The sequence below is a fragment of the Mesitornis unicolor genome, unplaced genomic scaffold (assembly GCF_000695765.1).
Source record: "Mesitornis unicolor isolate BGI_N332 unplaced genomic scaffold, ASM69576v1 scaffold13013, whole genome shotgun sequence".
NCBI lineage: Eukaryota > Metazoa > Chordata > Aves > Mesitornithiformes > Mesitornithidae > Mesitornis > Mesitornis unicolor.
This window is the reverse complement of record NW_010176743.1, coordinates 3,434-14,632: the sequence shown is the minus strand read 5'-3', so window position 1 is coordinate 14,632 and position 11,199 is coordinate 3,434. Positions and strand designations below refer to the sequence as shown.

Below are 11,199 nucleotides of genomic sequence, written 5' to 3'. Positions count from 1 at the left end.
CAGCCGCCAAGAAGGCGGCAGCTCCCAGCTCTGAGTCACAGGCGCCCTGGAATGGAGGCAGGCAGAGACTGAGCGACATGAGCATTTCCACCTCCTCGTCCGACTCGCTGGACTTCGATCGGAGCATGCCTCTGTTTGGCTATGAGGGGGACACCAACAGCAGCCTGGAGGACTTTGAGGGGGAGAGCGACCAGGAGAGCATGGCACCCCCTTTGAAGCCCAAGAAGAAAAGAAACAGCTCTTTTGTTCTCCCCAAGATTGTGAAATCTCAGCTACGGAAAGTCAGTGGAGTTTTCAGTTCCTTCATGACCCCTGAAAAGAGGATGATTAAGAAAATTGCAGAGATGTCCCGGGACAAACGCACTTACTTTGGGTGCCTGGTGCAGGACTATGTCAGCTTTCTGCAGGAAAACAAGGAGTGCCATGTTTCGAGCACGGATATGCTGCAAACGATTCGGCAGTTCATGACCCAAGTCAAGAACTACCTGTCCCAAAGTTCCGAACTTGATCCCCCGATCGAGTCGCTGATTCCTGAGGACCAAATAGGTAAGAAACACCGTGCTGTGTTTGGGGGGAAGGTGAAGATGTTTGATCTGTGTTGATTGTGGTAGTCTTTGTGCCAGTTTGGAGAGGAGGAGTTGACTTTGCTAGCAGAGCTCGAGCCATTGAGTATTTGAGTCTTAAAACGAAACAAAACAACCCCACACGCCCCTCCTGCCCCAGCCACCCGAGCGACTCGGAATAACTGTGCTACAAAGTTGTTTGTAAAAAGTTATCCGTAGAATAGGTGCAATGTGGACTTTTTACCCCTATTACTTTTTTATGTTTGGTTTTTTTTTAGCTGCTGTACTTGCTAACGATACAGAATCCTTTATTTGCTGGCACACATTATTTTTCCCTGAATTGAGCTGAAATAGTTCTCGATGCTTGGAGCAAAACTGTGCCAATTTTAACTGTATGGATTGTTGCCACAAAAATAGAATTTATTTGAAACCAGTGGCAGTTATGAACAGACAGACATTTCACAGCAACTTACTTTTTAAATAAATCTAATTGTTTCAAACGTTTTAATTCACTCCTAGAAAAGCTGCACTGTCCCTACACTGGAGGCTAAATAAGAAGGTACATGAGAGTTTTAAAAAGCAAACAAAATGTGTGCAAGAGAGAGAAGGGGGGGCTGCTAATCGCAGGTTTTCTGTACTTCTCTGTACATGTATGTGTTTATAAATAGTTGCAGATAAGCTATATGTTTGAATACATATTTTAACAACAGAGACTTTTGTGTATCCACAAAAGAGAAATCATTGTTGCTGCATGAAATCTCCCTGCCCCTCTATCTTGCCAAGTCTGAGCAGTATTTGTAAAAGAGCCTATAAGCCACATTTAGGAGGTAAACATCCCTCTGGGCAGAATATTTTCCTTGTGAGCTCACTTCAGTCCTAACTTGCTTGTTTTTCCTCTGTACCCAGCGTCCCAGCAGTTGGCTGATAGTTCTGTCTCGGGGACGATAGGGTGATCTTGATGCTGACGTTTCTGTCTGCGCTTGACCAAGAGGGAGTATTCTCGTGTAGCCTCAACTTCATTTACACAAAGTCAAGCAAAAGTAACAAGCGCTGCGATAGCAAATATAGCACCACAAAGAGTGTCCTTGAAATCGAGACTCTTGCAGAGATGCGTAATGGTCTCACTGGAATAATAAAGAATATTGTGTGGGTGTTACGTGGAAGAAAAAACAGCGAATTGAGCAGTGGTGCAGGCGCGTTTTCGCCTGGATTTCTGCAGAGGGCTGGATATTTGACAAATACAGATCTGGTCTGCTCGTAACTCTGTGAAAGCTTGGTTTGACTTGCACTTTTCATCGTGAGGGTGTGGTTAAATCAGAGTGGGTCTCTGAAGACTGGCAAAGCGCTGACCGCTTTCAAATGCTTCAGTAGTTTGGAGTGGCATAAGCTATGAAATGTAATAACTAAACTACATTGCTTTTCTTCAGCGACAAAGTCTGGCTCTGATCATGTGATTAAAAGCAATTAATTTATAAAGCAGGATAGTTTAAACAAAGGAAGAACTTGCTTTTGAATCATCTACTGCCTATGGCTCAAGCCTGCAGACAACCACAGTGGATCAGGAGCATCAGATGTTGCTGATCTTAGCAGATAACTATGTGACAGCAAGATTTAGTCATCCCCGTAGAGAACTTGTTATGATGTAGCCCTGCCTATTATCTGCAGTTTAGCTTGACTATTCCAGTATGGAATTGCAGCCCAAATTTTAACTTTGTGAGTTGTCGTTTATCCTCTTGCCAGTTTACACGTTTGTGGTGCAGGTTTTTCCTCATGCTGCTGGCAAAGGACTCCTCCTTTCTGTTCATCGTGTACTGTCCCACAGCAGTGGCGGGGCAGCTCGGAGGCTCTGGCCAGGCCTGGCGACTGCGAGTCAGAGCAGGCCACAGCAGCCGTGCCGTGCCGGGGGCTCGCGGGAAGGGGCACTGGGCACCCTCGTGTTCCAGCAGCTTCACCTGCAACTGGGACCACACTGCTGGTGCTGGGGCAGGGGCAGGGAGAGAGCCTTTGGCAGAAAACGAGGCCCCTCAGCGCTCCAGGCCAGTCCTGCCTCTGCAGAGAGCAGCCACAGCCAGGCCTCGCCCTCCCCTCCCGCCCAGAGCTGCTGCTGCCGGTCGCCCGTTCGGTGGCAGCCAGACCTCCCCTTATCCCGCTGCTGTCTCCTGGGTTTCGGTGTCTGCTCGAGCAGCACCCCTGGCTTAGTGAGGGCCTTGGTGTTTGGAAGTTTCTCCCGTGTCCGTGTAATGATCGTGTAGCTGCTCTTGTGTCAGAGACTTTCCAGACTCTTGCAAGCAAAAGACTTCTGTGGGAGATCTTTTAAGTTTCCCGAACAGAGTCATATCAAATTGTTTAACTTCTGCCAGATCACTGGGCAAATGTGCATCAGTGTTTCTAATTATTCCTGACAGATGCCTCCTAATCTTAGCACTGGAGGCTGTTAACCCTTCCTGAAACAACAGGAGTCCCAGTGTTGAGACAGAATCAAGCCCAAGGCACACGGCTTTGTTGTTTAAGGATGAATGCAAAGTTGTTGTTGTTTTGGTTTGGTTTTTTGTTTAAAGTTGTCCGCACCTGAAATTGTATCCACCTGGGCTGGTCAGAGGTGACTCTGATAGTCCACAGCTGCTTGAATAGCAAGTGTTGGGGAGTTCTTGTTTGTGTTTCTTCTTTTCGTGGCCGTGAACAGAAAGGAGTCCAGTTGACTGTGGTCGTTTTGCCAGGTGATCACCAGGCAGGACCTAACACCTGAACAACTCCCATCTCGGTGCCCGAATCTGCGCCTAGCCCAGGAAACAACTGGTTTAAATAATTTGGCAATAAGGTATTAACTTATCGTGTGGGAAGGTGACCGAACAATACTACTGCCTCTTGCTTGTTTTGGTACTTCCAATCCCTAACAGATTCCTATACGTGGAGTGTTAAAAGAGGTTTGGAGAGAAGACGTTGGGCCCTCGCTGGTAGGATGTGCCTTGCTGTGGGGCCTTGGGTCTGTGTGGAGGAGTCGAGGCCGGCGGGGCTGGAGGCTGCACGGGGAGTGCGGTCCATGCCCCAAACTGGCGTGCAGGGAGGCTTCTTTGACCAGCTTCTGCCTTTGCTCCGCTTGTGGAGAGGCAATGTTTTACTTGTTCTGTTTTACATGTTCTGTGAGATTTTATCATAGTCTTGTATGTGCCTTGCTGTGGGGCCTTGGGTCTGTGTGGAGGAGTCGAGGCCGGCGGGGCTGGAGGCTGCACGGGGAGTGCGGTCCATGCCCCAAACTGGCGTGCAGGGAGGCTTCTTTGACCAGCTTCTGCCTTTGCTCCGCTTGTGGAGAGGCAATGTTTTACTTCTGTTCTGTGAGATTTTATCATTAGTCTTGTTTCCCACTTTTGAAGATATCTTTAAATCTGGTCTCCAAAGCCCTTCTTTTGCTGATGAATGGTTTGGCCATCGTAGGTGATGAACAGGGCTTGTGTTTAAATCCGGGGGCTGGGATCTGACAGTGGAGCCACACAGTTGGTAGCAGGTAAACTGGCATCCTGGAAAAGGTGAGAGCGCGCCTGCAATTTCAGGGAGCGAGGGTTGCGAAGAGGCTGCGTAAGGACACTGGCGATGACTAATGTGTTGTTCTCTAGAGATGCAGACTTGTGTGGTTTGCAGCAAAGCAAAACGGCGTGTCAGCACAGGATACAGATGTGTTTCCACAAGTCACAGTGAAACTAGCTGGCTGGCCTTAACAATTCATTTATCAAAGCATTTCCAGTTCCCATTTTGAGGCTGGAAGCTAATTATAAGTGTCATTTCAGGAACGCTACATGGTGCTCAGCTCAAATGGTACTCAGTTTAAAAAAAACCTGTAAAGAGTGTCTGGTTTGGTTTTGGAGCATTAAGCATCCTGGGAGGATATCTGAAAACACTTTGCTTATGCTGAAGTAAACAGGAAATTTTGTTGTCAGTTTAGATCTGAGCAGTGTATGGAGATGTGGATGCAAAGGATCAGTTCTCAGTTCACAACTTGGATTTACCTGGGAGACCCAGGTATTAGAACTTTTTTTTGTGGCCATTAGCAGTTACAGTGAGAGCTGCTCCTGACTGGGAATTTTTGTGTTGGGGTCGTATCCAGAAACTCCTTTCTCTGAAAGGGTCCAGTAATGGCAGTTCAGAAGAAAAAGGGTAAATTGTTGGGTGGTCTGATCCCAAACACGCTTATACATGTCTTGTGACTCTGACTGTGTGTCCGAGATCTAGATCACAAGGAATAGTGTCCTTCCAGGCTTTAATAATAATATAAATAATTATAGGTTTTATATTAATTAAGATACATGTGGATGTTTTTACTGTTTAAAAAACAAACCCAAAGCAGTCCTTATCAATCTTGCTATGTTGTTGGCCTCATCAGCTTGCTAGAATTTGCCACTTTGTAATTGGACAGCAGAACTCCGTGGTTCTTACTCCTGTGCCAAGAATTCGTAAGGGAGAAGAAAAGATTGTGTGTTGTTTGGGTTTATTTGGTTTGGTGTGTGTTTTGTTTTTTAAACCAACAAAAACCTTGGACACGCCGTCATATCTTAGTCACTTCTTCATTTGCTGGCTGGTTCTGTGCAGACGAACTGCATTGAGATGGCAGTTTCTCCTGGGCTACCCTTACCCAGCGGAGGCAGTCAGCTGTGATTCCAAAGAGATAGTGTTTGTCCTTCATTTCATTTGCTTCCTGTTAGCGGTACTGAGCAGCACTGAAGGATGCTGTACTAAATATCCCACCCTATTTTTATTGACCTGCCTGCATCGACAGCACGGAAGCCAATAGGAACAGCCTTCAGCAATAAGTTCTTGGACCCGTGCGGAGCCTTGAGCACAGCCGCGTGAGTTGCCTGCTCTCTTCCTCTGTGCTGCTTCAAATCCATTTAAGTTCCCGTGGAAACTGTGGAATGTGATTGAGTAAATTCCAAAGCAACTTCCAGGCACTGCTTTTGGAGCCTGTGACTCGTTGCAAATATGAAAGAACGCCTCCTCACCATCTTGCACAGCTGTAGAAATCTGAGATTTGTCTGTACGCGAAGCTGTGGGAGCGGCGCTAGCTATGAAGTGATGAGGGGAGAAGACTTAAGGCTTCCACTTCTCACCCGCAGGTAACAGACCTGGCCCCAGCCAAGAACCAAGGCTCTGTGCAGGATCTTCCCTCCCGGCAGCTCCCGGGGCCTCGGGGAGGGCCTGGCTCTGCAGCTCCCTCCCTGCTGGTGCTGCGGGCAGCGGCTGAGCCTGGAGCCTGCGGGGGAGCTCTGAGCTTTCTGATCTCCTGTCCCGGGCTGGGTGCTCCCTGCTCGTCAGACCAGGGCTCCGAGGATCCCTGCTGAGTTCTTTACAGCTTATTGAGCCTCCTGTGACCAAACGTGGTGGTGACCCCGCTTCATAGAGATGAAGGATGGCTGACGTTAACTATTCATGTGCAGGGCTTCTAGTGGAAGCCTGTGGGAGTTAAAAGCTTCAATGAGAGTTCTCTCACTTAATGTAAGGTTTGGCAGAACTGACTGCTTTAGTTTTGACTTAAACAAGACCAGGCGGTTGGAATGCAAACTGCAGAGGTGTTCTGCTTACAACCAGAGCAGTCGGTGGGTTTGCTATTGTTAAACAAAACAACACAACAAAAAACAGAAAACGAAAAAACCCAGGCAATAAAGTAAGCTGAATTGTCAAAAAAAAATCATCAGTGAAGCTAGCAAAGAACTCTGTGTACCCTCTAGAAATTTAGCTATCCAACATACCTGTGGGTGAGATTTTTGTGTCTTTCTTGGTGGAAAAGTGTTTCTGCCCCATGAGCCCTGAGAATGGCTTGGACGGCATGGAGAGGCAGTTTCTGTCACTGCACAGTGAAGCTTTTGCAGTCTCTGTTGTGAGAGCGAGCCCAGATGCGTTGAAAGCATCTGGGAATGAAGCAGACGTGGCTTTGCCCCCTCCATCGGGGTCTCAGCAGGGGGAAATGAAGAGAGAAGCTACAGAAACCCCAGCAGGGTTGGGACAGGGGAGATGGGAGCTCCCAATAGCGTTGGACGTTTGGGGATCTCATGCCAGGCAAACGTGGAATAAACGCGACATGTGAAGAAAAGGCACCGTAAGAGGAGTGCGTAAAGGGTGTTTGTACGGGAGAGGCATGAAGACCCAGCAGGAAAAATGGCTGGATAAAATAAATGAAAGCATAAAACAAAAGCAAGAAAACAGAAGTAGGTGATGCTTGTTTGGAGTGTGTGTGTAAATCCCACACCTGCAATAATCTGCAATTTAAAATAAAAAAAGCTGGGGGTTGGGGCGGGGAGAGAGACTGTGGTCTAAGAGAAACGCGTAAGAACAGGCAAAGAGCCTGGAAAAGGCATGAGGATTCACGATGCTTCAATACAGTCAGCAGTAAGAGCAGCATGTCTGCTGCCATCTGGTATAAAGGTGCGATCCAGCAGTGCCCGTCTCCTCTCTCCTCCCTTGCTCGTGGTCCCTGTGCTCCCTTCGCACTCCTGCCCCGCTGTCCTTGGGCCTGAGGCGTCCCCAGTGGCTTCTGTGCTCCGGGAGCTCGCTGTGGCACCAGTCACTGAGGAAGGCTGATGGTTAATGTACGCTGTGTGGCCACGGGGATGCAGAGTGGGAGGGGAAAGGAGCTGATAAAATGAAGGTTTGCAGAGAAAATGCTCAGCAAAGAAGTCTCTGTTGATATGGCCCATAGTCTGAAAACAGAGGATGGCTGTTGAACTTGAGTAGAAGTAGAATAAAGAAACCACTGAGTTAGTGGTTACTGCGCCACGTGCGCGCCGTTGCCAAAGAAGAACTTCAGACTTGATGACAAAGCTGTACTTGGGCTTGCGTGATGAAATCCGAAGCTGGGCAAACACTGCTTGGTTTTCATTTACAGTTAAAAGCCCATAATCTGTCCAACTTCATAAAGACCTTGACAAAGTTGAGCCAAGTTTTTTGAGACCTTGGTTGAGTTACAGTTTCTGATGGAAACTATGCAAAAAGGACGGGCTTTCATGCCAAAGCAGACAAAGCTTACGGTTTTGACTGTGTTTTACTTTAGGAGTTAAATACAAAGCTTAAAGTAAATTAAAACTTGGAGACTTCTGGCCAATAAAAGAAGGAGGGAACTGGAGCCACAGCTTGCTGCTCTTTGCTGCCTTCTTATTGTCTTTTTTTTGTGACAGTCTATGGGGTTTATTTTGTATTTAGCACATTGCCATAAATGAAAATGGGATACAGATTCTGCTCCGCCTTTTGTTTTCTTGTTAACAACATCTGGGAACTCAGCTTGTACAATAAGTAGGTCTTAGCAAGTAGGTTTTGCTCTGCAGTGTCTCTTCTGGGAATGGTTATGTCAATACTGGCTCTGCTCTAGAGGAGGAAGTCAGCTGGACTTGTGTTTTCCCGTTGCAGATGTTGTCCTGGAGAAGGCCATGCATAAGTGCATTTTGAAGCCACTGAAGGGCCACATTGAAGCGATGTTGAAAGAGTTTCATACCGCGGATGGCTCTTGGAAACAGCTGAAGGAAAACCTGCAGCTGGTGCGGCAGAGGAACCCTCAGGAGCTGGGCGTGTTTGTTCCCACACCAGACTTTGTGGACGTGGAAAAGATTAAAGTCAAGTTCATGACCATGCAGAAAATGTATTCGCCTGAAAAGAAAGTCATGCTGCTCCTGAGAGTTTGCAAACTGATTTACACCGTTATGGAGAATAACTCAGGTATGGCGCTTCTCGCGGTTCAGGTTCACTCATTCTCCAGACCTGGTGGTGTCTTTCGGTGGAGGAAATCAGACCACCTGATTCTGCAAATGTCTCCTTCTCCCGAAGCTCTCCTGGCACCTCCTCACCCTTTTGAGAGGGATTCTTCCTCTCCACTTCTTCCCAAATATCTCTGATGCATCTGGCAGCACATCTGACAAGTCCACTGTGAAGCAGAGTTGTGAAACAGCTTAAAAAAAACCCAACAAAACAAAACAGCTTTGCTTAACTGTGGGCTTTTGAAGTTGGCTGTCAGAAAGGCTGTCCTGTGAGCCTTGCATTTGACACTGGTTCTAAATGAGAACGTAATAGAGGTAACGCCCTATACTTAGCTATAGTAATTCAATGTATGTGTGTTTGCAATATGACAGCTTCAAGGGCTCTGTGTTAATGGGTGGAGGAAAGCAGCCTCTGATCCAGTAATTTTTGCTTGCTCTGAATGTTCTCATTTGGACACTCATGTTTTTGGAACACAACATCTATTTCGGCATTGCAGCAAGAGTCCAAAAGCGACCTTGAAACCTAGATAGTGAAATGGAGCTACAGACCAGGAGGACCTGTCGAGTGGTCAGCAGCACGAGTAAAATGCTGTGCGAGGTGGCACGAATTCATGGGCGCGACTCCTGCCTGACGTCTTCTCGCACGCTGCGGCGGTGGGTCAGGAGCCGAGGTGACGCGCTGCTGGTGGCAGTGGGAGACTGTTTTCCCTAGGAAGTATAAGCTGCTGCTGCTGGTGGTTGGCAGTTTTCTGGCTAAGACAGCGTGAAGTGTGCAGCGTGGTCCAGTGTTGATCAAGATGCTTCCTTCCTTTCGGGGCTGGAGATGAATGGTGAAAGCTTGAGGCTGTTAAAGACCCCCAGGCATTTCTGCAAGATTCAGGTCTGGGCTCCTGCCCAGGTCATTATTTCTGCAAAATCCCACATTTTAAAATGGAATAGGAATCTTGGCCTCCAGTGCTGTAACCATTTTTTCTCCGTGATGTGTTATCACATTGAGTACGGTATTTCCAACATGCAGAAACAAAATACGGAGAGGCTGCTGCTGGTTAACTGAACTAACTCTGTTGCACTGAGAGGCTTGGGCTGAGATGTGGCAAATGCTCCTTGGGCCGTCTAATTTTGTCACGTGAAGTTTGTAAAACATGGCATTGAGGCAGCAGCTGTTTGAATATCTGCTTTGCACTCTCAGCCGGTTGACACCTGGAGGGTATGTATTAGCTGGTGTAACTTTGTGTATTGGCCCATCAGACATCTGGGGCTTCACCAAAGTTTAAGTTGCTCTTCATGGTTTTCAGTGACCATCGCATCAGTTTGGCAATGGACGCAGTTTGGTCTGACCCAGAGACTTGGCCACATGGTATTTCCTAAAGAGAAAGTTTAAATGCAGTGAAAGTGATAGGAGCAGAGACAGACCTAGGTAGGTGCGGCAGAGTCTCTGACTGTCAGCCGTGTGCTGCCATTGCTCATTGGGAATGATACGAGGCTGTGCTCACGGATGTTTTTAGCTATGCTCTGTCAAGGAAATGAGCTGAGTTTTCATGTCAGGTCTAGCAGGCTTTTATTTTCAGGCTTCTCTGCTGGGATTCAGACTCACAAACTGGTATTTGTGGCTGCATCCCTCCAGAAAGCAGACGTTGTCCTTGCATGTGTGAAGAAAATACCTGTTTGTCATCCCTTAGCCAGGGACAGAAGTGCAGGTGGAGGTCAGGCCAGGCGGGCACGGCAGCGTTTTGTGAGCTGGGCAGCTGGGCTGATGCCAAGGCGAGCCCAGTCTTTAAATCCCCTGGCATGACTCAAGGTGTGCATCATCAGCTCTGTGCGTGTCAGAAGCGCAGGATGAAGCTGGTGTTGGTCTCCTGTGCAGCGAGTGCCAGGTGACGTTCTCTTTGCTGCACACGAGTAACAGGAGGCTCTAGGGTAACGCAAATGTACGGGTCGGTGCGGGCAGTGAAATAGCGCTCTCCTTCCCAGCACTGACACTGGTACACAGCTGTGGTGTGGTGTCACTCACTGTGTCCCCTTCGACCCAGGGAGGCTGTACGGAGCCGATGACTTCTTGCCTGTGTTGACGTACGTCCTCGCGCAGTGTGACATGCTGGAGCTGGATACTGAAATTGAATACATGATGGAATTGCTGGATCCTTCTTTGCTGCATGGAGAAGGTAATCTGTTCATTTTTATTAGACCTGGGTAAAGGAGCAGGGAAGGGGGATTATTGCTCACAGCACAGTTGCTGTTTACCTTTTTTGAGTAGAAACCCTTTCAAGGAAGGAGCAGGGAAGGGGGATTATTGCTCACAGCGCAGTTGCTGTTTACCGTTTTTGAGTAGAAGCCCTTTCAAGGGGAGTCCTAAAGTCACCAATGTCAGTAGTGCAACAAGAGAATCTCGTCATTATTTCTGCTTAAACTAGGAGAAGGCTGGATAGCTTGCAGAGTACAGGCCTGAGTGAACAGGGAATCTACTGATGCGTACTCTCTTATGAGGGTAAATGTTGTTTTCAACCAAGGGGGAGGCATCATGACTTAGCAAGCAAACACATACACTCTGCAGGTGCCAAATGTGGTTATCCTTCTGCTCCTAAAAATATCCTGGGAGTATTTATAGGGCCACAGCATTCGGTTAAATTGTGAGACACGTAATGGGACTTGGGTGAAGTACTTTGTAAAAACTTCTGGGGAAATTCTCTGCCGGGGAAGTGCTTTTGAGAATATTGCTCCCCTTAATGATCTTTGCTTCTCCCTAGGGTTAGGGTGAGAGGCAAGGAAGTCTCCCTCCTTTCTGTTTTCATGGTGGCGTTTTTAACGAAGGGGTATTCTGCAAGCCCTTGGTAGGCCCCTGAATCTACCAGCTTGTGAGAAGGTTTAAAGGTTCTTGTGGCCAAGCTCGGCCGTGAGTTGAGGTG

General features: G+C 47.7%; 1 protein-coding gene across 1 annotated transcript in view; it reads left to right on the top strand.

Annotated features, from left to right (window-relative positions):
* Positions 1-5: 5 nt before the first annotated feature.
* RIN2 (Ras and Rab interactor 2) overlaps positions 6-11,199 on the top strand; it is a gene marked incomplete at both ends in the record, with an annotated part of 12,819 nt that continues 1,625 nt past the window's right edge. Inside the window, 3 exons of the mRNA XM_010181818.1 lie at positions 6-546; positions 7,953-8,258; positions 10,327-10,458. Coding sequence (XP_010180120.1) covers positions 6-546; positions 7,953-8,258; positions 10,327-10,458 — 979 coding nt within the window. The remainder of the gene's footprint in view (positions 547-7,952; positions 8,259-10,326; positions 10,459-11,199) is intronic.